We start from the raw sequence: 27,614 nt of genomic DNA on the forward strand, positions 1-27,614 counted from the left end.
GGGAAACATCCATTCAGCATCCACCTCATCAAGTCCCTTCAGGATCTTACACATTTTCCCTGGTGACTAGTTATTTTAAGTTGCTCCCTCCCTTTCATCTCCTGATTCACCCTTATTTCTGGGATGTTATTTTTATCCTCTAGAGTTCACTTCATCTCCCATTTCCTTAGTTTCCATTATTAATTCCCCATTTTCACTGTCTAGAGGACTTTATTCACTTTTGTCCTTTTTTCAACACCTGCAGAAACTCTTACCATCTATTCTTATATTTTTAGCTAGCTTTCTTTCGTACTCTTAAGTTCTCCCTCCTATTAATTCTTAGTAATTATTTGCTGTTTTTTGTAATCTGTATAGTCTTCTGACCTGCCTCTTACTTTGCGGAATGAAATGTTTTTTTCTTTTAATTTGATACTAGCTTTAACTTCCTTAGTTAGCCACGGATGGTGTGTTTTTCCCCGAGAGTCTTTCTTTCTCACTGGGAAGTATTTTTTCTGAGTATTCTGAAAGGTCTCCTTAAATGTCTGCCACTGCATCTCTACTTATCCCTTAACCGAATTTCCCAATTCACTTTACTCAGCTCTGTCTTCATGCCCTCATAATTACCCCTAATTTAAGTTTGAAACATTAGTCTTAGATCTCTTCCTCTCTCCTTCAAACTGAATGTGCAATTCAATCATATTATGATCACTGCTTCCTGCCTTTATTATGAGGTCATTAATTAATCCTGCCTCATTCCACATTACCAGATCTAGTATGGTCTGCTCTCTGGTTGGATCTAGAACATGCTGCCCTAATAAACTATCCTGAAAACACTCTATGAACTCATCATTCAGGCTACCCTTGCCAATCTGATTCATCCAATCTATATGTAGATTAAAATTAGCCATGATTATTGCCGTACCTTTCCCACATGCCCCAATTACTTCTTCCTGTCTTTCAGTGTGGTTGCTGTTAGGCAACTCCCACAAGCGACCTCTTACCTTTACTATTTCTCATTTCTACCCAAACTGTTTCCACATCTTGATCTCTAGAACCAAGGTAAGGAAAATTGCAGGGGCTGAGGCTCCTCCACTTCTACCTTCTTCATCCCTTTACCTGCCTCATTCACAGTCACATTCTCCTGTCCCCAATCATTGACCATATCAGAAGACCCTATCCTAAGGGGCGTGATTGTCTCCTTCAAAACAGTGTCCAGGTAATACTGTACTATACTAATGTCATCCTTAATTAACAGATCTACTCCTCCACCTTTTCCTAACTTGCTTTCCTCCTTAAATGTCATGTGCCCTTCATTAATCATGTCCCAGTGTTTTTTGTCTTGCAGCTATGTCTCTGTTTACAAATCTTTAGGTTATCAGATCATACATTTTTATTTTGACTTGCACTATCAATTCATCTGTTTTGTTATGAATACTACGTTCATTTAGACACAGAGCCTTTAGTTTTATCCTTTGAATGTTTTTGTAACCTTGAGCTGGTGCTGGTGCACATTTAAGTTTTGTACGTTCTGTCCCTTCCTGCCATGCTCTGATCATCATTTCCCTTGCTCCCTTGCTTTTTCTTCTCTAGCTAATCTATTGCTTTTTCGCAGATTTGATCCCTCATCCCCACTATATAGTTTAAAGCTCTTTCTACTGCCCTAGTTATATGACTCGCGAGAACACTGGTCCCAGCACAATTTAGGTGAAGACTGTTCCAATGGTAAAACTCCTACTTTCCCCAGTAATGGTGCTAGTGCTCCATTTCCTCCACATCAATCTTTGAGCCACTTAACTCTCTGATTTTATTTACCCTATGCCACTTTGCTTGTGGTTCAGTTAGTAATCCAGAGATCATTACCTTTGAGGTTCTGCTTTTTAATTTACCCCCTAGCTGCTCATACTCCCTCAGTGGAACCTGTTTCCTGGCTATACCTATGTCGTTTGTCCCAGTGTGGACCACACCGACTGAATCCTCCCCCTCCCACTGCAAGTTCTCTCCAACCAAGAGCAGATGTCCCGAACCCTGGCACCCAGCAGGCAACACAGCTGTATGCACTCTCACTCTCAGCTGCAGAGAACTGTGTCAATCCCTCGACTATGCTGTCCCCTACTACCACTACATTCCTATCAACTCCACCCACTTCAATGGCTTCCTGCGCCATATTGCCATGGTTAGTTCGCTCATCCACCTTGCAGCCCCTCCTCTTATCCATAAAGGCTGCAAGAGCCTCAAACCTGTTCAACAATTGCAAAGGCTGAGGCTCCTCCACTTCTACCTGCTCGATCCCTTTACCTGCCTCATTCGCAATCACACCCTTCTGTTGACCAAATCAGAATACCCTATCCTAAGGGCTGTGGTCACCTCCTTGAAAAAAGTGCCCAGTTAACTTTCCCTCTCCCAGATGCATCGCCGTTCCTGCAGCTCGGCCTCTAGGTCAATGACTCTGAGCTGAAGCTTCTCAAGCTGCAGACACTTACTGCAGATGTGTTTGCCTTGGATCACACAGGTGTCCATAAGCTCCCACATTCTGCAGCCGCCAGATATCACCTACCCTGCCGTCTTTATTATGTTAATTAATTAATTATTTTTCTTATATCTTATAGATCTCTGAAGGTGGAGGGGCATGTTAGTCGGGTAGTGAAAAAGGCATATGGGACACTTGCCTTTATTAATCGAGGTATAGATTACAAAAGTAGGGAGGTCATGTTGGAGTTGTATAGAACCTTGGTGAGGCCACAGCTGGAGTACTGTGTGCAGTTCTGGTTGGCACATTATAGGAAGGATGTGATTGCACTGGAGGGGGTGCAGAGGAGATTCACCAGGATGTTGCCTGGGATGAAACATTTAAGTTATGAAGGGAGGTTGGATAGACTTTGGTTGTTTTTGTTGGAGTAGAGAAGACTGAGGGGTGACCTGATTGAGTTGTGCAAGATCATGAGGGGCATGGACAGGGTGGATAGGGAGCAGCTGTTCCCCTTAGTTGATGGGTCAGTCACAAGGGGGCATAAGTTCAAGTTGAGGGGCAGGAGATTTAGTGGGGGAAGTGAGGAAAACTTTTTTTACCTAGAGGGTGGTGACGGTCTGGAATGCACTGCCTGGAAGGGTGGTGGAGGTGGGTTGCCTCACATCCTTTAAAAAGTACCCGGATGAGCACTTGGCACATCATGACATTCAAGGCTATGGGCCAAGTGCTGGTAAATGGGATTAGGTAGGTAGGTCAGGTGTTTCTCACATGCCAGTGCAGACTCGATGGGCCGAAGGGCCTCTTCTGCACTGTGTGATTCTGTGATTATGTATAATTAATAAATCCTATTATGCACAATAAACTTACTACTATTTATAAACCTTACTGGTGCTAATAAAATCTTACATTTACAAATAAATGACCAATTTTGAAAGGTAAACCAGCAAAGCCAATGGATACTCACTAGCCAATCACCTACCTGCTTCCCTGTGATGTCACACTTCGATTTCTGTTTTAGAATGCGAGTCCTGACTAGAAACTGGTTACAGAATAGAGCTTGCTATTCTCACTGACTCTCATGGGGAAGTCCCGATCTCTCTTTCTGCGCTTTTAGCCCCCACTGCTCTTGCTGACTCACTGGGAAATCCCACTCTCTCTCTGTGGTTTTCGGTCCCGAGTCCTCACTGACTCTCATTTATCTTTCCCAGGCTGTGTTGTCTGACGCAGGAGGGCCATGCCTCGTTGTGTACACCCACTCTTGCATTGAAATCCCCAGTAGTTAAAGGTATTTAGATTTAGGATTCTGATTAAAGTAATGTCAGTCTCCTCATAGAACTGTCTTTTGTTTCTGCAGTGCAGCACAATGTCGAAGCATAGATACTCATGATGTTAACTGGCTCTATTTAAGTTGAGAGAAAGCGTTCTGAACCATTTGTGGAGGGTTCTATCATCTGGAAAATTGACCTTTTTATAATGAAACCTACACACTTGTCGCCCATTTCTCTGAACTCTTCCCCTGCCAGATGAATGTGTAATGTTTTTCCTTCAGTGATCCACTCTGAGAGCCTGGACTCTTGGCAATTTTCAGTCTATCAAGTTCCATGCCAATCACAGCTGTCTTTCATGCTTTTTTGACCAGCTGTAAGTCGTCTGTCAATGTGCCCATGGTCCTGACATCCTAGCTTGTCAATCGAAGAGCTAGCACCTTCCTTCTTTTCATTTGTCGTTAGTTTGTCTGGTGCGATTGATTCCGTCCACTTGTTAGCAGAGACTCTAAGCTGCAAGCCACCTTTGAAGCAGATGGACTGTGGTGAGTCAGTATCTTACTCGTCAGGGGCTGCTCGATTTGAGGTGGGTGGTGGCTGACCAGTTTGACAAGTTCATCCATCTGACTGTTGGAGACCTGCTCTCTAGGCTAATCGAATTGGGCTTATCACTTGTAACTGCTGTCTCCTGTGTTGTGTTAATGCTTTGCAGTGAAACTGGAGTGTCCTCTCCAGGGTGCAAGGCTGGGAAAAATTTATGGAGAACCTGGGCTGCCCAAATGTCCCCCTCTCCACCTCCTTGGTTGAGCCAAAAAGAATGCAAAGCACTGCGTTTGGCGCAGGCTTGGGTTGTAGAAGTTGCTGGAAAGATGACATATTTAGTCATCTGTCCACCTTTGGGCTCCATTCAAGATTTTTTTGTCAGGATTTACTCCTTTAGCCTTCAACCCTCCCATGGCATCCACAGGGCAGTGGAGCTATTCATCCATAGCTGGGAGTTTGGTTCATGAGAGCCAGTGGACCTGTACACCTACAAGTCTTGGGGCCACACCTCACTGAGTTCTTCTGAAGGTTTAGTCTAGGACCATGAAGGAACCAATTCCTGTATGTCTCCATGGGCACAGCTGAGGGCTTGCTGATTGTGAGGCTGTGTACTGACAGGGAGAGACTCATACATTTGGTTATTCTTCGCATTATTGCTAGCCAGCTGATGATGAGAAGCAAACTAGCACACACAAGCAGAAACTGCAAACTCTCTTTGCCCATTCAACAGACACAACACATCAGCCTGTTGGACAGTTGCCTAAGTATATTACATAAAAGAGAAGGAAACATACAATTACTATTATATATTGCTAGCATGATAATTACCACTAAAAAAGCTGCTTAATGAATTAAGATTTTCATTGATGTGCAAATTCATTTACATAACCCACTACTCTGTACCTTCAAATTGAGTTGGTTGTTTCAGTTTTATTCAACAATTTATTTATATGTCTGTATATAATTCAAAGTTTACAAATGTAAAAATTAAAAGAAAATTCTGCAATGCTGGGAAACCAAAACAAAAGTAGGAAAATATGAAATAAAAGCATTAGAAAAGAGGATAAATAGCTACATTTTGGAACTGCATGTCAGAACTGCAATTTCTACTTGATACAAGAATTAAGTTTGAGTTTAAAAAGTAATTTTGCAACACTGCCCCAGTGCTAAGTCTTGCTAGAGGGTGTTATGCTTGAAAAGACAGCTGGTGAATGTGAATGTTGGAGCCAATATTTACTTAGTCTTGCATTCATTAACGATATTAAGCATTACAAACCCGTAACTCAACCACACCTGTTTCAATAAGTATCTCTTTATATCTGCTCATGTGAAACCCCAATTAATAGCTACCATCAGCATACCATAGGATCATAGAAAGTTTATGGCATGGAAAGAGGCCACTTGGCCCATGGTGTGTGCACCAGCTGAGAAACAAGCCACCCAGCCGAATCCCACTTACCAGCATTTGGTCTGTAGCCCTGCAGGTTATGGCACTTTAGGTGCATAATCGAGGCACCATTTAAATGAGTTGAGGGTTTCTGCCTTGACTATCCTTTCTGGCAGTGAGTTCCAGACTCCAGCAACCCTCTGGATGAAAAAAAAATTCTTTGTCACCCCTCTCTAATCTCTCTACTAATCACTTTAAATCTATTCCCCCTATTCACTGCTAAGATAATTTGGCCCTTCCCATCCACTTTATCCAAGGCCCTCACAATTTTGATCAAATTTCAATCAAATTTCCCCTCGGCCTCCTCTGTTCCAAGGATAATAACCCCAGCCTATCAATTATTTCCTGATTTTTGCAGTTTTCCAGTCCTAGCAACATCCTCGTAAATGTCCTCTGTACCCCCTCAAATGCTGGGAATTGTATAACTCATTTTCTAACTCCCCAAAACCTGTCCATCTACACGACACAAGTCAGGAGTGTGATAGAATACTCTCCTCTTGTCTGGATGAGTGCAGCTCCCACAAGACTCAAGAAGCTTGACACCATCCAGGACAAAGCAACCCGCTTGATTGGCACCACATCCACAAACGTTTATTCCGTCCACCACCGATGCACGGTAGCAGCAGTGCATCTACAAGATGCACTGCAGGAATTCACCAAGGCTCATTCAACAGCACCTTCCAAACCCATGATCACTACCACTACCGTCAAGAAGGACAAGGGCAGCAGATAGATGGGAACTCCAGCACTTGAAAGTTCCCCTCCAAGTCACTCACCATCCTGACTTGAAAATATACCACTGTCCCTTCACTATCACTGGGTCAAAATCCTGGAACTCCCTTCCTAACAGTACTGTGGGTCTACCTACACCAGATGGACTGTAGCGGTTCAAGAAGGCAGCACACCACCTTCTCAAGGGCAACTAGGAATGGGCAATAAATACTAGCCCAGCCAGTGAAGCCCACATCCTGTGAATGAATTAAAAAAAATCCTTTCTGTAATCAGGTGACCATAACTGCATACAGTACTCAAGTTGTAGCCTAAATAATGTTTTATATAATTCCAGCATAACAGCCTGTTCTTATAATCTATGCCTCAGCTAATAAGGGAAAGGATTCCATATGTCTTAACCACCTTATCAACTGTCCTGCTACCTTCAGGGATCTGTGGTCATTCACTCTAAGGTCCCACACTTCCTCTGCACCCCTTAGTATTCTCCCATTAATTGTGTATTCCTTTGTTTTGTTTGACCTCCCCCAATGCATCACCTCACACTCCCCTTGGTTGAATTCCATTTTCCACTGTTCTACCCACCTGACCAGTCCATTGATATCCTGCTGTCCACAACTATCCTCCTCACTATCAACTATGCGGCCAATTTTTGTGCCATCTGCAGACTTGATCATTCTCCCTACGTTTACATCCAAATTGTTAATATATACCACAAAAAGCAGGGGGCCTAGTCCTGAGCCCTGTGGAACCTCACAAACTGAGCTAATTTTGTAGCCAGCTTGCTACATTCCCCTGGATCCCATGGGCAGTTTTTTTCACCAGTCTGCCATCTGGGGCCTTGTTAAAAGCCTTGCCGAAATTCATGTAGATCACATCAATTGCATTACCTCATCAATCCTTGTCCCTTGCTCAAAAAATTCAGTCAAGTTATTCAGACGTTCCTGGAACAAATCCATGCTGACTATCCTTAATTAAGCTGTGCCTTTCTAAGTAACAGTTTATCCTGTCTCTCAGAATTGATTCCAATAATTTTCCCTCTACTGAGGTTAGACTGACCGGCCTGTAATTTATCGGTTTTTCCTTCACTCCCCTTATAAACAAAGGTACAACATTAGCAGTCCTCCAATCCTCTGGCATCACACCGGTATCCATGTAACCAATGAGGATTGGAAAATGATAGTTAGACCTTTCACTATTTCCTCTCTGGCTTCTTTTAACAGCCTGGGGTACAATTCATCTGGCCCTGGTGATTTATTCACCTCAAGGATGCTAATCCCAATAATACTTCCTCTCTCCTTAAGTTCATCAAATCCAATACTTCACACACCTCCTCCTTAACTACAATATCGTCATCGTCCCCCTCTTTTGTGAAGACAAATGCAACGTATTCGTTAAGAACCATACCAACACCCTCTGCCTTTACACATAGGTTACCTTTTTTGGTTTTTATGGACGCCACTCTTCCCTCTTACCCTTGATAAAACGCCTTTGGATTCACCTCAATTTTTTTTGCCAATATTCTTTCAGGCCCTCCCTCTGCTTTCCTAATTTCCTTTTTGATTTCACCCCTGCATTTTCTATACTCCTCTCAGCTTTCTGTATTATTGAGTTCTCAGTGTCTTACATAAGCTTTCCTTTTCTACCCTATCTTGCCTTGTAAGTTCCTTGACATCCAGGGGGCTCGAGATTTGGCCGTCCCACTCTTTTTCTTTGTGGGAACATGTTTCTTCTAAACACTTGGAGACTCCTCTTTGAATGCTCCCCATAGCTCTGACACTTCAAGCAGCTGTTTCCGGTCCACTTTTGCTAAATAATTCCTCAGCTTAGTAAAACTAACCTTGCCCCGATTTAGATGTTCTATCTTTGTAGTTTTCCATAATTATGTTAAAACTAACTGAATTATGATCACTACTACCAAAATACTCTCCCACTGCTGCTCCTTCCACCTGCCCAATTTCATTTCCTAAAACTAAGTCCAGAACTGTACCCCTCTTATTGGACTTGCGACATACTGACCAAAAATGTTCTCTTGAATGCACCTCAAGAATTCTGCACCCTCAATTCCTTTCACACTAAAACTATCACAGTTAATACTGGGGTAGTTAAAATCCCCTACTATTACTGCCCTATTGTTTTTGCACTTCTCAGGGATTTACCTACCATATTTGCTCTCCTATCTCCCTCTGACTTTTTGGGTGTCTATAGTATGCTCCCAGCAATGTGACTGCCCCTGTTTTGCTCCTTATCTCAATTCACATGGCCTCATTTGATGATCCTCCTAAGATATCATCCCTCCTCACAGTTGTAATTGTTTTTTTGACCAAAATGGCCACTACTTTTTATCCCCCATTCTATCTCATCGGAAAACCTCATAACCAGGAACATTGAACTGTCATTCTTGTCCCTCTTTAAACCATGTTTCTATAACACCTATGATATCATACTGTCACCTGTCCATCTGCCCTCAGCTCATCTGCTTTACTTGCTACACTCCTTGCATCGAAGTTGACACCTTTTGAGCACTATCAAACCCTTTTATTTAATTTTCTAACATTTGTTTCCTCTGCCTTCCAGGCTCATCCACTAATTTTCTGCCTTCAATTTCCTTTCTGATTTTGTCCCAATTAAATCTACCCTTGGTTCCCCATCCCTCTGCCAAACTATGTTAAACCCTCCCGAAATGCACTAGCGAAACTTGGAACTCATTCCAGCCCTGATCAGGTGTAACCTGACCAGCCTGTACAGACCCCATCTCTCCCAGAGCTGGTTTCGATGTCCCAAGAATCTAAAGCCCTCTTGCACCAACCTTTCAGCCATTCATTCCTGTACTTAATTATGTGTGACATTGGGAGTAATCCGGAGATTACTATTTTTGAGGTCTTGCTTGCTGATTTTCTATCTAGCTCTCTAAATTCTGTCTGCAGGACCACATCCCTCTTTCTGCTTATGTTGTTGGTTCCGATGTGGACAACATCTGCTGGCTGATCACTCTTAAGATGCTCTGCAACCACTCAATAACATCCTTGACCCTAACACTAAGGAGGCCACGCACCATCCTGGAATCACATTTGCAGCTGCAGAATTGCCTATCTGCTCCTCTAATTATAAAATCGCCTATCGCTAAGGCTTTTCTAATCTTTCTTCTACCCCCTCCCCTCTGCCCCCTGTGCAGCTGAGCCACCCTTGGTGCCATGTACTTGGCCCTTGCTGAACTCCCCAGATGAACCATCACTGTCATCAGTATTCAGAACTGAATACTGGTTGGAGATAAGATGCACTCAAGGGACTGTTGTACTACTTGCCTGGTCCTTTTTGACTGCCTGGTGGCTACCCATTCCCTCTCTCCTGCACATTCTTAATCTGCAGATTAACCACATCCATAAACGTGCTATCCACATAGCTCTCAGCCTCACGGATGCACTGCAATGACGACAGCTGCTGCTCAAGTTCCAAAACTCCAGCTCAAGCTGCTGCAACTGATGACACTTCCGCACAAATGGTTATCCAGGACATGAGAAGCGTCCTGGAGTTCCCACATTGCCCAGGTCATGCATTCTAAGGTTGCAGTAACCTTTATTAGTTATCCTTGCTACTGCTAAAAATCCTCATCAGTACTAATACACCTTACTAGTACTAATACACTCTACTAAATTTATTTATTTAATTAGTTAATAATTCACACAGCTAAAGTAATATAATAGAAGCTTTCACTTTCCTAGTTTAGAGATAAGGAAAGAAAAATTCTCCAAATGCTGGAGACCAATAAAGGTGGAGAGCCCCTTCCCCCTGTGCACCAAATTTCCACCTGAACCAACTTCTCACTCAATCTACATCCCACTCAGCGTAGTATTACGTAGTCTGCGTTTCCCTTTCTGCACCCTTTTATGGTACCACCACAAGCACACTTAATACACAATCGACAAGGTTCCCTTCTTTGTCTTTAAGAAATATGCACAAAATTTCATAAATCAAATTAAAAATCCCCATGTTCTGTAAAAGCCATTACATTGCAAGGTAAAAATTTCGTTGTGCAAGCATTGTTTTACAAAAATAAATCAGACAGTTGATAGCTTGCATCCACCCATTTAATTTTGGAGATTTCCTTTTTTCCAGCATTTGTTTCAATCCTGCAAGGTCAATCTGTAACTTTACCTCACTCGCACTTTTTGTATAGGTATACAGTATGCCTCATGTATAGAAGCTCACGTAAAATTATTTTCAAATGGAAACCCATATTCATTGCTTCCACAAGAGCCAGTGTTTCAGCAGCTAAAGTATGTTTAACAACCCTTTCTATTTTCTTAGCTCTTCAAGCTAAAACACATCTCCCCTTTTCACTCATAAGAACTGCTAGGAAACCAGCTGCACAAGAATACCCATTAGAATACCCAGGAATAACAACATGTGAAGCATCCCTAAAATGATGAGTTTCATATTCTTTGGGTCACCGAAGGATGGAAACTTAAGTGCACATTGTACCAGACTTATTTCTAAAAATTTTTCATATTAATTTTGCCCTTAAATCATTATTGACTGTAGGACATTTCATTGTAGTACTTAACTCCAACACATCAAAACTAGTAACTGGTCCTGTCTGAGTGCTCAACTAGTTAAGCTGACCAACAAAGCTACACAATTGCTCTGTCTGTCATCTTTCTGCGATGACCTAGCATTATTTACATACAAAGACGGGAGTAACACTGTTCAAATAGGCTTGTTGATTTAACGTTAATCCAGAGCCATTCTGCTTAATATCTAAAACAATAGATTTGAAAGCCCTACAAGCCTGACTCCCAAATTTAAATGTTACTCCAACCTTATTAGTCTTATTAATAAGACTAATTTCTCAAACTCTGTAATACCACCACATGAGAGATAATCAACATGCCTTTGTGATACCAATAAAATATTGTAGGATCTTTTTCTAGTTGAACACAACCCATTTTCAGCAAAACAGATCTCATTGAAAATACCACACCTTGGAAGCATCATTCAGGTCATGGACATATTTGTTTAGTTTCTATTGTTTCCCTTTATTTTTGCTGCTTTATGAGGTTTCAGAAACACTTCTTTCTGAAAAGTATCAACTTGCAGAAATTAAGATAATTGTCTTCTAAGAAATTGATCTACACTCCCAGAAATATGTGGCCAAAAGAGCGAAAAAGATTTTTGAGATTGTTTTTCCAGCTGTGGGAGAATCCACTCTAAAATTTACATCACCCAGTCGCTTTAGCTTTGAGTCCCATCTGCAAGGCCTTTTTCAGTACAAATCTATCTATGTGGCAAGGCTGGTTTCTCCTTGTCTGGTACCTCACAATAAACTCCAAACTCTCTCCCCTCAATTTTGGTTCTCTTATTAGTTTATCCTCAAATTTTTTGGCAGCCACCAAAACCTCACAATTGGTGAAGATTTCTGCTTTGGGTCCTATTCTGTGTCTTCGTTTCATTGTGTAATCTGTTCAAGCTATGGCCTCTGCTTGCAATTTTATGTCTGTCGGGGTAACTACTGCAAGATCTCCCTATTGCACAACTGGAACCTCTTTCCCTGGTGCATGAACTCTTGCTGACACACAGTCAATTTTGGACCCTCTATCAGAACTTGCACTGGCTCTTATACTCACCAATCTTGCATCCATTCTGCCAGATGGTACAGGGTATCTGACCAGGAGTCATCCTCCCAGCTTGGCCCAGGGTGTCACCGAGTAGCTTGGATACTTGACACCAGCCTGTCCTATTGAGGGAAAGGTCCCAGTGGTGGAGAGAGGAAGCTCTTAACTGGCCCATTTTGGCCAATGGGTGAGCAGGTTGTCTGTTGCCTCTCCCATCGCAGGTAAAATACCTACAAGTTTGGGTAGGCTCCAGGCACGACGCTACTGCCATGGTACCCAATATGTGTAATATTGCCTACCACCTGTCTCTGGTGGGAGCATAAAATTTCGGTTTGTCAGTTGATAACTCCCTGTCTGGCATGTAATTCCACAGGAAGACTTGCAAACTTCTAAGTAAACGTGAAGGACCTTTCTCAGCATTGATTTTAATGGATTCCACTCAGTCCTCACTCCTCTGGCTGGGGGGCATCTAGAACAAGGAGCCACAGTCTCAGGATATAGGATAGACCATTTAGGACTGAGATGAGGAGGAACTTCTTCACTCAGAGGATGGTAAACCTATAGAATTCTCTACAGAGGCCCTTGCAGAGGCCAAGTTACTGAATATATTTAAGGAAGAAATAGATTTGTGGACTCTAAAGGTGTCAAGGGCATGGGGAGGGCGCAGGAGTACGGCGTTGAGATAGAGGATCTGCCATGATCATTTTGAATGGCGGAGCAGGCTTGAAGGGACGAATGACCTATTCTTGCTCTATTTTCTATGCTTCTATGTTTCCACAAAGCAAACCACCATTGTTGACTGCTGATTTTCACTTAGCTCTGAAGAGGAGCCGTAAAGACTCGAAACTTAACTCTTTTTCTCTTCCCACATATGCTGCCAGACCTGCTGAGCTTTTCCAACATTTTATGTTTTTATTTTATTTTATATATTATTTATTATATATCATTGTTGACTGAGTTTCACTTTTCAAGTGTCACGGCTTACTTCATTATATATTTGCTGGACGTTATAACTTGCATCCAACAAATTAACTCTAGGACTAATGAGCTTTATTTTCTTTTTCATGGCTCCATGGGTTTTTCTTCAATGTATCTATTTTAGTTTGCCAATCTTATTGAATTTTTTTGTTACTTATTGGGATGTGTGAGTAGCTGGCAAGGCAGCGTTTGTAGCATATCCCGAATTGCCCTTGAGAAGATGGTGATGAGCTGCCTTCTTGAACTGTTGCAGTCCATCTGGTCCAGGTACAGTGTTAGTGGGTAGTTTCATGATCTTGGAAGTGAGAGTGAAGGAACGGCGATATCTTTCCAAGTCAGGATGGTGTGGGGCTTGGAGGGGAACTTGCAGGTGGTGGTGTTCAATGTGCCTGCTGCCCTTATACTTTTAGGTGGAAGAGATCACAGATTTGGAAGATATTGTCAAGGGAGGCTTGTTGAGCTGCTGCAGTGCACCTTGTATACAGCTTACACTGCTGCTACTGTGGTGGAGAGAGTGCATGTTTAAGTTGATGGATGGGGTGCTGATCAAGCGAGCTTCTTTGTCCTGGATGGGTTCGAGCTTCTTGGGTGTTGTTGGAGCTACAGTCATCCAGGCAGTGGAGAGTTTCATCATACTCCTGACTTGTGTCTTGTTGATGGTGGACAGACTTTGAGGAGACTGGGTGTGAGTTGCTCGCTGCAGAATTCCCAGATCCTGACCTACTCTTGTAGCCGTAGTATTTATCTGGCTGGCTCAGTTCAGTTTCTGGTCAATGGTAACTGCCAGGATGTTGATAATGGGATTTTGCGATGGTAATGCCATTGAATGTCAAGGGAGATGGTTGGATTATCTGTTGTTGGAGATGGTCATTGCCTGGTACTTGTATGGCCTGAAAGTTACTAGCCATTTCTCAGCTCAAGCCTGAATGCTGTCCAGGCCTTTATGCATATGGAAACAGACTGCTTCAGCATCTGAGGAGTCGCAAATGGTACTGGACATTGTGCAATCATCAGTGAACAAGAATCGAAGGAAGGTCTTTGAAACAGCTGTAGATAGTTGAGCCTAGGACTATACTCTGATGAACTTCTGCTGTCCTAGGACTGAAATGGCCCAACAACCATCTTCCTTTGTGCTATACAGTGGAGATTTTCCCCAATTCCCATTGACTTCAATTTTGCTCAGGCTCTTTGATGCCACATTCAGTTAGTGAAAGGTCAGGTGCTGAGTGGCTGGTGGAACCCAAAGTGAGAATCAGTGAGCAGCTAATTGCTATATAAGTATCATCTGTCGGTGACACCTTCCTTCACTTTGCTGATGATTGATAGTTGACTGGGACGGCAGTTGGCCAGAAAGGATTTGTCCTGCTTTTGTCCGGACATACCTGGACAATTTTCCACATTGTCAGGTAGATGCTTGTGTTGTAGCAGTACTATAACAGCTTGCCTAGAGCACAAATCTTTAGTATTACTGCCAGGATGCTGTAAGGGCCCATAACCTTTGCAGCACAATGTCTCAAAACCGGCAACTTTGGGACTGAGGTCATGCTGGACTTTGGATCTCGCCCTGGGCGGTTCGGGCCAAGCCAGTTTTGGTGGGGTCAAAGTCACTTGGAGCATGGGAATAGACCGGCACACAATCGGGGAAGCAGATAACTTAACTTATCTAGTGCTTGGCTGAATTGCCCAGGTAAGTGTTTTTTACTTAATTAAAATTGATGCTGGCATATTCAAAAAATGTCCAGTTTTCAGACAACTCCAGTTTTTGGACAGCTGGATTTGAGACACTACTTGTTTTAATTTTTTGGGTGAGATATAAAACCAAGGTTCTGTGTCTTTTCTCATGGTTTATTAGGACACTAAAGATTCTTTGATCCAAGAGCTGAGAATTCTTCTCATGGCCTAGCCAACTTTCTTCCTTCAGCTAATGTTACCAAAAAGAAAAATCAGCTTGTCCCTTATTGCTTTGTAGCTTGGAATTATTGGTACAGCGTGGCTGCTAAATTTCCTACATTCTAATTGTTGCTATTCTCAAAAGTAGTGTGAACCAATTTAAAACATTTCAAAATAACAGGTTCCAATGTTATGCATTATTAATATTTATTAGAGATACTTGCTTCAGAGGCGACTAGGATCTACCAGAGTCATAAATGTCTTAGAGAGATTGTGTGTTTTTAAATCCCATATGGAGGGCCAACCCAATTGTGTGTGCATATACGAACATAGGAACAGGAGTAGGCCACTTAGCTCCGAGAGCCTGTTCCGCCATTCAATGAAATCATTGGTGATCTGTGACCAACCTCCTACCTATCTTGCCCCATCTCCGTTGAATGCCTTTGGTAATCAAAATTCTATTAATCTCAGTTTTAGAATTAACACAACCTAGCATCAATTTCCATTTGCAGAATGAAGTACCAAAATTCTATCACCCTTCATGTGTCATAGTGTTTTCTAATTTCATTCCTGAAAGGTCTGGCTCTAATTTTTAAACGATGACCCCCAGTTAGCAGAAATAGTTTCTCTCCATTTATCCTATTTGTTCCCTTAATATCTTGAAAACGTCAATCAAATCACCTCTTAACCTTCAAAATTTCAGGGAATACAACCCTAATTTGTTTAACCTCTCCTCTTACCTGGATTCACAAGGATTAAGTTCCCAATAAAGATGGAATGCAAATGTTCATTGTACATTGAACAAGCACCATTGTTTTCAGCACTTGTCAGGATTTACTGAGAGGATTTTCATATTATTCTTCATTTGAGGCTATCTGATGGCCTTAGGTCAAAATGTAACCTGTTGCTATTAATTGTTTATGTTTGAATGTCTGACAACAAAATTTTGATTTTTTTAATATCTGATTAAATGAAATAATTAATTGTTTTACCAAGTTGAGTTACTTTCACTATGAAATATTTCTCATATTTTAGGAAAGAAATATAAAATTATTGATGCTTGAAGAAGCGATTAAAATCATTCAGATATCTGAGCGTGCTCGACAGGGACGGCTACGAGCCAAGTTTATGCTGGAAATCCGAATGGAAGAAGAAAAGGAGAGATTAGCTAAACATCGGGTAGCAAGTACACTAGCTCCTGTAATGGCAGCTACCTGCATCCAAAAGGTTTTTAAACGCACACAGTTTTTACTTATGATAAGAACATAAGAAAATTTAAGGATGAGAAGAGGTGATTTTTTTGATTTAAGTTCACTCCACTAGTTCCATTTCTCCTCTGTCAATGCATGCAACTGTCTTTTGCACAACTCCAGCTTTTGAATTCAATTTTCCTGGCAGGTTATTTCAAAACCACTCTTCAAGAAAACAAGTTATCCCTGATATCCCTTTTAATTTTGCTTTTCACCATTTTCATTCATGTCCTCTGGTCACTCCAAGCTCATCCTTTTAACACTTGGATCCAATCTTGTTCTCTTTTCTTTACACTTTCTCATATGCGTACAAAGTTTTATGGTTTGTTGACCAAATTTTGAAATCAGTCTGACTGATGCAGTGTAAAGTCTTAATCTAAAGACTGCAGACCTTGGCCCTGTCTTAACTTCAAGTGGCAGGGGTTTGCGGAGGGAGTGGAGAGAGAAGGTATGGAAGGGGTCCAGTTTTGTGTGAGCAACCGAGAAATAAGTTCAGTATATTTGTGACATCTTAAAGCAGGAAACTTATAATTTTATTTCTAGCTTGGTGTCAAATGCAAGGTGGCAGGTGTGATCTGGAACGGCATGACACGATCTCAAGTATTTAAAAGGCCAATTCAAAAAATAAAATTTGGGTGAGTTACGAGGTTTGGCATAGAAATAACAATTACTTAAGATGGACTTAGGACCATCAAAGTAATGATGTACAACTGGGGCAGTGCGAGGTTAGAATGAGGTACTCTTCCCCAGCAATGGGAGGCAGGAAACATCTTACTGTTTGAAAAAGGCATGGCTGGATATGGCTTGGGGTGTCAGCAACAGTTGCATTGTGCTACGCTCCTAACTTTACTGCCTTGCAGGTGAGTGCTTAAGTGATCTGTCCAGGCACCTGAAGCATGCCTTGAGCACTGGGTAGAGCTGAGAAACACTAAGGGGCAAAAAAATGTTAGTGGGGATTGTATATAGACCCCCAAACTGCAGTGGTAATGTTGGGAATGGCATTAAACAGGAAATTAGAGACTCATTCAATAAAGGAACATCTGTAATTATGGGTGACTTTAATGTGCATATAGATTAGGCAAATCAAATTAGTAACAATACCGTAGAGGAGGAATTCCTGGAGTGTATATGGGATGGTTTTCTGGACCATTACGTTGAGGAACCAACTAGAGAACAGGCCATCCTAGACTGGGTATTGTGTAATGAGAAAGGAATAATTGGCAACCTAGTTGTGCAAAGTATCTTGGGGATGAGTGACTATAATATGATAGAATTCTTCATCAAGATGGAGAGTGACGTAGTTGGTTCTGAGACTAAGGTCCTGAAGCTGAATGAAGGAAACTACGATGGTATGAGGCGCGAGTTGGCAATGATGGATTGGGAAATGTTACTTAAAGGGATGATGGTGGATAGGCAATGGCAAATGTTCACAGAGCACATGGGTGAACTGCAACAATTGTTTATTCCTGTCTGACGCAAAAGTAAAATAGGAAAGGTGGCCAAATCATGGCTCACAAGGGAAATTAGAGATAGTATTAGACCGAAGGAAGAGGCATGCAAATTGGCCAGCAAAAACCAAGACCTGAGGATTGGGAGCAGTTTAGAATTCAGCGAAGGAAGACTAAGGGATTGATTAAGAAGGAGTAAATAGAGTACGAGAGTAAGCTTGCGGGGAACATAAAAATTGACTGTAAAAGTTTCTATAGACATGTGAAGAGAAAAAGATTAGTGAAGACAAATGTAGGTCTCTTACTGTCAGAAACCGGGGAACTTATAATGGGGAACAAAGAAATAGCTGACCAACTAAATACATACTTTGGTTCTGTCTTCACAAAGGAGGGTACAAATAACATACCAGAAATGTTGGGGAACACAGAGTTTAGTGAGAAGGAGGAACTGAAAGCAACCAGTATTAGTAGGGAAATGGTGTTGGGGTAATTGATGGGATTGAAGGCCGATAAATCCCCGGGACTTGATAATCTACATCCAGCTCTATAAATAGTGGATGCATTGGTGGTCATCTTCCAAGATTCTATAGACTCTGGAACAGTTCTTACAGGTTGGAGGTAGGTAATGTAACCCTATATTTAAAAAGGGAGGCAGAGAGAAAACAGGAAATTATAAACCAGTCAGCCTGATGTTGGTAGTGGGCAAAATTCTAGAGTCCATTATAAAAGATTTAATAGCTGAACACTTGGAAAACAGTGACAGAATCGGACAGAGTCAGCATGAATTTTAGAAAGGGAAAACATGCTTGAAAAATCTACTGGAATTTTTCGAGAATGTAACTAGTAGAGTTGATGAAGGGGAGGCAGTGGATGTAGTTTATTTGGACTTTCAGAAGACTTTCAACAAAGTCCCACACGAGATTAGTGTGTAAAATTAAATCGCATGTGATTGGGGTCAGTGTATTGAGATGGATAGAAAACTGGTTGGCAGACAGGAGACAAAGAGTAGGAATAAATGGGTCTTTTTCCAAATGGCAGGCAGTGACTAGTGGGGTACCGCAGGGATCGGTGCTGGGATCCTAGTTATTCATCATATATATTAATGATTTAGATGAAGGAACTAAATGTAATATCTCCAAATTTGCAGATGACACAGCTGGGTGGGAGGGTGAGCTGTGAGGAGGATGTAGAGATGTTTGAATGTGATTTGGACAAGCTGAGTAAGTGGGCAAATGCATGGCAGGTGCAGTATAATGTGGATAAATGTGAGGTAGCAAAAACAGGAAGGCAGATTATTATCTGAATGGCTATAAATTGAGAGAGCGGAATGTGCAACAAGACCTGGGTGTCCTCGTACACCAGTTGCTGAAGGTAAGTATACAGGCGCGGCTGGGGGTAAAGATGGCAAATGGTATGTTGGCCTTCAAAGCGAGAGGATTCTAGTACAGGAACAGGGATGTCTTGCTGCAATTATACAGGGCCTTGGTGAGGCCACACCAGGAATATTGTGTGCAGTTTTGGTCTCCTTATCTAAGGAAACATGGTCTTGCTATGGAGAGAGTGCAGCGACGGTTTACCAGACTGATTCCTAGGATGGCGGGACTGACATATGAAGAGAGATTGCGTCAGTTAGGATTATATTTGCTGGAGTTCAGAAGAATGAGGGGGGATCTCATAGAAACCAATAAAATTCTAATAGGACTAGACAAGGTAGATGCAGGAAGGATGTTCCTGATGGTGTGGGGAGTCCAAAACTAGGGGTCACAGTCTGAGGATACGGGGTAGACCATTTAGGACTGAGATGAGGAGAAATTTCTTCACCCAGTGAGTGGTGATCCTGTGGAATTGGCTACCACAGAAAGTAGTTGAGGCCAAAACATTGTATGTTTTCAAGAAGGAGTTAGATATCGCTCTTGGGGCGAAAGGGATCAGAGGATTTGGGGAGAAAGCGGTATCAAGCTATTGAGTTGGATGATCAGCCATGATCATAATGAATGGTGGAGCAGGCTCCAAGGGCTGAATGGTCTACTCCTATTCCTATTGTCTATGTTTCTTGCTCAGTGACACATCTGGATATCATAACGTTTTCATTATACCATTCTTGGGCTTCATTGGTTGGGTTTTTCATAGGTGTCATCAAACAAGTTTGAAGGGGATATATTTTGTCTCTGAGCTGCTACAACTTAAATCTGCTTGCAGGCCAAAGAGGTCAGCAAGCTTGGTCGTGTGCAGGATAAAAGCATTATGGCAGCTCCCGGTAAATCTGGTGCTATAATTCAGTTGGCCAAGTGGTGAATGTTAGCACTTGAACCGAACCTTTGTACATTTATAAGTTTTTATTTATGGAGACACATATCGTGCATCTTTATTCCAACAACCACAGTTTCAGCCTGCTTCTACTCATATGAACACTGGTAAATTCCAGTTTATGCCCACAATTAAACACTGAATTAATTTACAATTAACACAAGTACATAAACTTTTCTTGTGAATGCACAGAAGCTGCAGGTTGATGAAGTGGAGCCCCTTGCAGTTTAGAAATACAGCTGGTTGATCTGGTGCCACATCTGTGCAATCTATAACACCTTGAACCTGTGGGAAGCCAACCAGATAGGCAAATTTGAGGCTCCACTCATTCTGACTGGCATCATCATCATCATTTGCAAAATTGTCGGTCCTGGTATTCATCCCATCAGTGGTCTACCTAATGCAGTTGTGTGCAGCCAACTGAGCCATGCCTCTTGCGAGCTCCACCTCTTCAGGTCACATCATAGCAGGCTGTTGTTGATCATCTTGCAAATAGTGCCTTTCACAATTTCAGGATGTGCCAAGGCATTTCACAGCCAATGAAGTATTTTTGAAGTCATTATGACACAGAAGGAAGTTACTTGGCCACGTTGGCTCTCTGTAGAGCAATCCAGGCAATCCCATTTCACCCGCTTTTTCCTTTTCTCTCATCTGCCCAATTTCCTTTTGAAATCATTAATCACATCCACTTCCACCACCCCTGTAGGCAGCAAGTTCCAGGTTATTCCAAATTGCTGCCTAGAATAGTTCTTTCTCACATTTCCTCTGTATCTTTTGCCAAGAAGCTTAAATCTATGTCCCTTAGTTCTTGTAACATCAGCCAGTGAGATCAGCTTTACTTAGTTTACCTTATCTAAACTTGCCATAATCCTTGACAACTTTCTCAGATCGCCCCTCGGCCTCCTTTACTCCACGGAGGACAAGCCCAGCTTCTCCACCCTAACTTTAACACTAAATTCCCTCACCCCGGAACTATTCTGGTAAATCTGTTCTATACCTTCTAAAAGGTTCTCTGAACCCTTCCGAAAGTATGGTGCCTAGAACTGGTTGCAATTCTCTAGTTGTGGCGTAACCAGATCTTTATAAATACTATTATAACTTCCCTGCTTTTATATTCAATACCCCCATTTATAAAGCCTTAGATTCCATATACTTTGCTAACTACCCTTTGTATATGTCCTGCTACCTTCATTTACCGCAAATCATTGTTTTCTTTCCTCCATCAACCTTCTCTGCTACTTCAAAGATTCAATTAGATTAGTCAAGCATAATATGCCTTTTATAAATCCATGCTGGCTTCCCCTGTTTTACTCAAACCTCTCCAAGTTCCTGTTAATTTTTTTCCCATTATTGTTTTGAAAACCTTACCCGACACTGATGTTAAACTGACCAACTAGTAGTTGCTAAGAATGTACTCACACTTCCTTGAACAACGGTATCACAATGTGGGAGCACAGAGTGGAGTTGAGAAAGAGCAAGTGCTAACTTGGGAATTTGTTGCAGGTAAGATATCTTTGGTAAGTTTTTCTCACGTTCTCAAGCTATCGTTTAGATTAACAGTCAGACTCAGATTTAGAACCTTAAAACTGCAAGCTAGTTAAAAAGCCTAGTTTTAACAGAAACTCCCTGATAGTGGCAGTTCTTTGTCAATCAATTGAAAGTGGCTGCCTGCATGTGTGGTAATCACTGCAGCAAGAAGCTGACATAGCAGTTGCAACTTGGGTGAGTCACCAGCCAGCTTTGAAAATAGACAGGTGTTGCGACTACGCAGATTGGGAGCACAGAACGTGACGCGGAACGAGTGCTAACTTGGAAATTTGGTGTTGGTGGAAATTCGGTGCAGGAGGGAAGGAGGTGCTGTTTAGAACAAGTCAACATGGGTTTTACAAAAAGTAACTCCTGTTTGACAAATATATTAGAGTTTTTTGAAGATAAACTAGATAAAGGGCGGAATTTTCCCAGATTCGCATCAAGTGCAGTAGTGGATGGGTAAAACAATGTTTTTACCTGCCGGCCGCAATGGTAGGTTTTCAAGCTGTTTTGTCCCAAACCAGCCTCATTATTTGTGCATTCCCAGGAAACATGCTGTTTCCATGGCGGACGGGCTCTCATTCACCCTCACATCATCACCCCACCATTGCATAACACCGGCTGCCATGTTTAAAAGGCAGCCGCCTGTAATACCGCTCATTGCTACCAGCTCACCAGCATGCCTGGGAGACATGGCCAGCAAAGGAAAAAAGACTGCAACCCTCTGGTTTAATGACAGGTCCCTCGAGCGACTGCTGGATGCCGTGGAGGCCTGCCGGGATGTCCTGTATCTCTGCTCTGGCTGCAGGATGGGCAACTGTGACCAATCTGGCTTGGAAGGCGGTGGCAACGGTGGTCAGCACCAACACCCTTCAGAAGAGGACAATCACCCAATGCTGCAGGAGGATGAATGATCTTGCTTCCGCCAGGGGAAGTCACTCTTTTCATCACTCTCAACTAACACACTCACAAACCCAGCACACATCCACAGGGCCCTTCCTTACTGCCAGTTCAAGGGACATCACCATTCACTTCCTCACACACACCTTCATTGCCCTCAGCCCGTCCATGGGACCACTCATCACCAGCGCAGGTCAGGCACATTTATCATCTGGCCCTGCAGGCGTCCTGCTTACATTTTCTCCATCTCTATCCATGCAGGACAAGCTGGCTCACAGGAAGAGAGAGAGGTTGCAGACCGGTGGCGGAATGCCCGAAATCAAGGTCCTCATGGATTTTGAAAGCAGAGCCATCCAAGTAGCTGGCCACGATCTGGACCAGTCCTGTATTGATGATGAGGTCGGTGCTGCTCTACCAAGTAAGGACCCAGCAGTGCAACATCGATCAGACAGCCATGCCATGAGTGATGTGTCATCTTTCACAGGCCACTGCCCTGCACTAATTATCTCTCCTTGCTTCACAGGTACATCTGCCAAATAGCCAACAGAATCCATGACCCACGGCATCTAATCAATCCCTGAAGAAACCTAAAGAAGGGGAACCTGAAGGTACCCTCTCCTGAAGTTCCATCACAGCGCTCACCTACACCCTCCACCAGCACAGAGCCACACATCTTGGTGGGACCTAGCTGTAGAATAGGCACATACTGGTGAGCACAGTGCACAGTTTGATTCACAGCAGTGACTTCCCAGGTCCCCGGCATTTGGAAGGCCGCTGACTGAGTCAGAGGACAAGCCTTTAGACTTGGTCGTGTCACACTTGCTAGAGCTGTAAAGGCAAGCTAGGGAACATCAGGAAGGCATGTCTGCTGCACTCCTCAAATTGCAAGGCACAATGGAGGAGTCCATCCATCTTCAGGCTGAGGCATTGCAACGCACTGAAGTTGGCACTGACAGGATGGCAGTCGCCATGGAGACCTTGGTCTAGGATATCGCTCCTGCACTGCTGCTTAACTCCATCACTGCTATAGTTGGCCTCCAACAGTGTGTATGTGAGAGGGGTACCGGGCAGCTCAATCTTACTCCAGCTACCCCTTGGAGTAAGCCAGGGGCCCTAGGGCACCCATAGGGAGGAGGATCAGCAGGTGCACACCCAGGGTCATCCACTCAAGTGACTCCAGGAGTGTCTGGCCCATCTGAATCCACTCTTCATGTGACCTTTGCAGCTCCAGCTTCACAGGCCAAGGAGGATGCCACTGCCGCACAGCAGACACTGAAAGCAGGATGGGGACCTCCCAAGTCTTGGCCCTCCAAAGGATGCCTGGCAAAGTTATCACAGATAGGCTGTCGCAGCCAGCAGGCTGCCTCCACCATCGCTGTGGAGCCCAGGGAGCACCAAGATGTAATGGCATGGTTAGGGCAGTTAAGGAAAAGTAGTTGCACAGCCTGAAAATGGGTGTTGGTCACATGTACATACTGTTGACTATTGTCAATAAACTCCTAAGAATGTCTCCCTGCCTGCGGTCCCTTGTTCTGATGAGCAGTGTTCTTGTCACTCGGATGTGAAACCTTTCTGCACAAGATAAAAAGCAGATGTCTCAGTCCAGGCCTCTTCCCTGTGTTCTGTGCAGCTTTCAGACCACAGTCATGGTCCGGCCTCATGCTCCCTGGAAACATTACTGATGCCTGCTCATCAGTGGTGCTGGTCATTGCTGCTAGAATGTATTGGGCAGGCGCCATATAGTTCTCACATTCTCTGTGCTCTCTCAGGACATTTAAGGTGGAGCTGGCCCCCATCACACCAGCGTCTGCGACCATTGATGCTATGCAGCAGCTCCTGAAGGGCTCAGGTGGTGAAGAAGGACACAGCATCGGATTCATCTAAAGTTTCATGGCTGCGTCTCTATGAGATTGCCCTCATCATGGAGCACAAGCGAGCTGCCCTCGTCCAGATAGGAGCCAGTCATTCCAGAGGCTATGTGAAGATTCTGTCCAACTGCTGTGCAGTCCAGTAAAATGGTTGCAGAATCGCAGTCTGTGCTGGGGTGTTTGGAGGGTAAGTTCTAAAGGGCTTGGTGGCACATTGGTGCCTCCATGTTGCTTGCATGGGCAGGCAGGCTAGGAGCCCAACCCCAATCATATCACTGTGGCTGCGCACTTGTACAAGGAACACAAACATTAGCAGGTACAGCAAGCAATTAGGAAAGCAAATGACATTTTGGTCTTTACTGCGAAGGGATTGGAGTCGATGAATAAGTGTTGCTAAAATTGTACAGGGCTTTGGCAATATCACGCCATTAATGTTGTGTGCTATTTTGGTCTCCATATTTAAGGATGGCAATACTGACATTGGAGACAGTACAGTAAAGGTTCACTAGATTGGAACCTGGGATGAGAGGGTGAGTAAATTGTGTCTGTATTCATTGAAATTTCAAAGAATGGAGGTGATCTCTTTGAAACATCCAAAATTATGAAGGGTAGATGATGAGATGTAGTTTCTCCTGTCTGGGGAATCTAGAACAAGGGGGCACAGTTTCAGGATAAGGGGCCAATCTTTTAGTACTGAGATAAGGAGAAAGTTCTTCACTCAAAGGCTTGTGAATTCTTGGAATTCTCTACCCCAGAGGGTTGTGAATTTGCCATCATTGAATTTACTTAAGGCTGAGATGGATGGATTTTGGTCTCTCCGGGAATCAAGGGTTATGGGGAGGAGCGGGAAAGTGGAGTTGAAGATCAAGATCAGCTGTGATCATCTTGAATGACGGAGGGGGCTTGACAGGCCATATGGTCTACTTCTGCCCCTTTTTATCATGTTCTTCTGTTCTTACTTGCCGTTTTTCCAACCATTTGACACCTTCCCATCTCTAAGTAAGATTGGAAGCCAATTCTGGTCACACTTTAAATGAACAGAAACAGCAGCAGCAACCTTACTTTGCTTTGATCCTGAATCCAGCCTTCGGGTTCTCCTTTTCCGACTGCTGGCATGGCACTGCCTCTCTTTTTTTCAAATATTGTAACAGTTATTGCAACATTAAGTACAAGCTGTTCCTGATGTAACAGTTTTTCATGAAAAACATAGTTGCACAATTTGAGCATGGTCCAAATATGGTGAGGTGAGAGTGACTGCCCTTGACCAAGTGTGGCATCAAGGAGCCCTAGAAAAACTGGAGTCAATGGGAATCGGGGGAAAGCTGTCAGCTGTTTGGAGTCATAAGTAGCAAAGGAAGATGGTTGTGGTTGTTAGAGGTCAATCATCTCAGTTCCAGGACATCACTGCAGGAGTTCCCCAGGGTATTGTCCTCGGCCCAACTACCTTCAGCTGCTTCATCAATGACCTTCCTTCTATCATAAGGTCAGAAATGAGGATGTTCGCTGATGACTGAATGTTCAGCGCCATTCGTGACTCCTCAGATACTGAAGCAGTCCATATCCAAACACAGAGCAAGACCTGGACAATATCCAGGTGACAAGTGGCAAGTAACATTAGCTCCACACAAGTTCCAGACAAAGGCCATCTCCACCAAGAGAGAATCTAACCATCGCCCCTTGACATTCAATGGCATTACCATCGATAAATGCCCCACTATCAACATCATGGGGATTACCATTGACCAGAAACTGAACTGGACTAGCCATATAAATACTGTGGCTACAAGAGCAGTTCAGAGGCAAGAAGTAAATCACCTCCTCACTCCCCAAAGCCTGTCTACCACCTATAAGACACAAGTCAGGAGTGTAGTGGTATACTTCCAACTTGCCTGGATGAGTACAGCTCCAATAACATTCAAGAAGCTTGACATCATCCAGGACAAAGCAGTCCGCTTGATTGGCACACCTTCCACAAACATCCATTCTCTTGACCACTGACAAACAGTGGCGACAGTGTGTAACATCTACAAGATGCACTCCAGGAGCTCACCAAGGCATCTTCGACAGGACCTTCCAAACCCATGACCGCTGCCACCTGGAAGGATGAGGGCAGCTGATACATGGGAACCCCACCACCTGGAAGCTCCACTCCAAGCCACTCACCTTCCGGACCTGGAAGTATATTGTCATTCCTTCACTGCCACTGGGTCAAAATCCTGGAACAAACTCCCTAACAGCACTAACAGGGGCTGCAGCGATGCAAGAAGGCAGCTTGCCACCACCTTCTCAAGAGCAATTAGGGATGGGCAAAAAATACTGACCTAGCCAGCGAAGCCCACATTCTGTAAATGGCTAAAAAAAAAGCAATGAGGTAAATGATCAGGTAACTGTTTCTTTAGTGCTCTTGCTTGATGGATAAATATAGCCAGCACACTGGGAAAATCCCCCTGATTTTGTCTGAAACCTGTCATGCTTTTATGCCCACCTCAGCATTAATGCCATCCAAAAGGTGGCATCTCCAAAGTGCAGCACTCTCAGTACTGAAGTGTCAGCCTAGATTAGGTACTCAGGATTCTTCACTGGGGCTTGATCCCACAACTTTCCAATTCGGAAATGATTGATGTCTGACTGAGCCCAGGTAGAATGTATGACTGAGTGAACATTTTATTTTTGAGTGAAGTCAACTCAGTGAAATGTAAAAAACAAAAAAACTGCGGATGCTGGAAATCCAAAACAAAAACAGAATTACCTGGAAAAACTCAGCAGGTCTGGCAGCAACTAGGGACTTTACAGCCTTCCGGACTGAATATTGAATTCAACAACTTTAGGTCGTAAGCTCCCTCCCCCATCCCCACCCCCTTTCTGTTTCCCCCTTCCCTTTTTTTCCCAATAAATTATAAAGATTTTCCTTTTCCCACCTATTTCCATTATTTAAAAAAAAAACCCCACTAGAGCTATACCTTGAGTGCCCTACCATCCATTCTTAATTAGCACATTCGTTTAGATAATATCACCAACTTTAACTTTAACACCTATGTGTTCTATTGTACTATTGTCGTTGACATCTTTTGATGATCTGCTTCTATCACTGCTTGTTTGTCCCTACAACCACACCAACCCCCCTCCACCTCTTTGTCTCTCTATCTCTCCGCCCCCCCCACACACACCTTAAAACAGCTTATATTTCAACTCTTTCTTGGACTTGAAACGTCAACTATTTTCTTCTCTGCCGATGCTGCCAGACCTACTGAGTTTTTCCAGGTAATTCTGTTTTTGTGTCAGTGAAATGTAGTTTGGAGCCTGGCACTGCAATATGTTTTGAAGTGACATTCTTGCTTGAAGATTCATTTCTTGAAAATTAACCTCAGGATGGAAGCATGTTTTGCATAATGTACAGGATG

General features: G+C 43.1%; 1 protein-coding gene across 5 annotated transcripts in view; it reads left to right on the plus strand.

Annotated features, from left to right (window-relative positions):
* iqca1 (IQ motif containing with AAA domain 1) overlaps positions 1–27,614 on the plus strand; it is a 259,787-nt gene that overhangs the window by 66,720 nt on the left and 165,453 nt on the right. For all 5 annotated transcript variants that reach the window (XM_041200968.1, XM_041200969.1, XM_041200967.1 and 2 more), the window contains exon 4: positions 15,946–16,137. In XM_041200968.1, coding sequence (XP_041056902.1) covers positions 15,946–16,137 — 192 coding nt within the window. The remainder of the gene's footprint in view (positions 1–15,945; positions 16,138–27,614) is intronic.

Source organism: Carcharodon carcharias, chromosome 12 (assembly GCF_017639515.1).
Source record: "Carcharodon carcharias isolate sCarCar2 chromosome 12, sCarCar2.pri, whole genome shotgun sequence".
In the NCBI taxonomy this organism is placed as follows: domain Eukaryota; kingdom Metazoa; phylum Chordata; class Chondrichthyes; order Lamniformes; family Lamnidae; genus Carcharodon; species Carcharodon carcharias.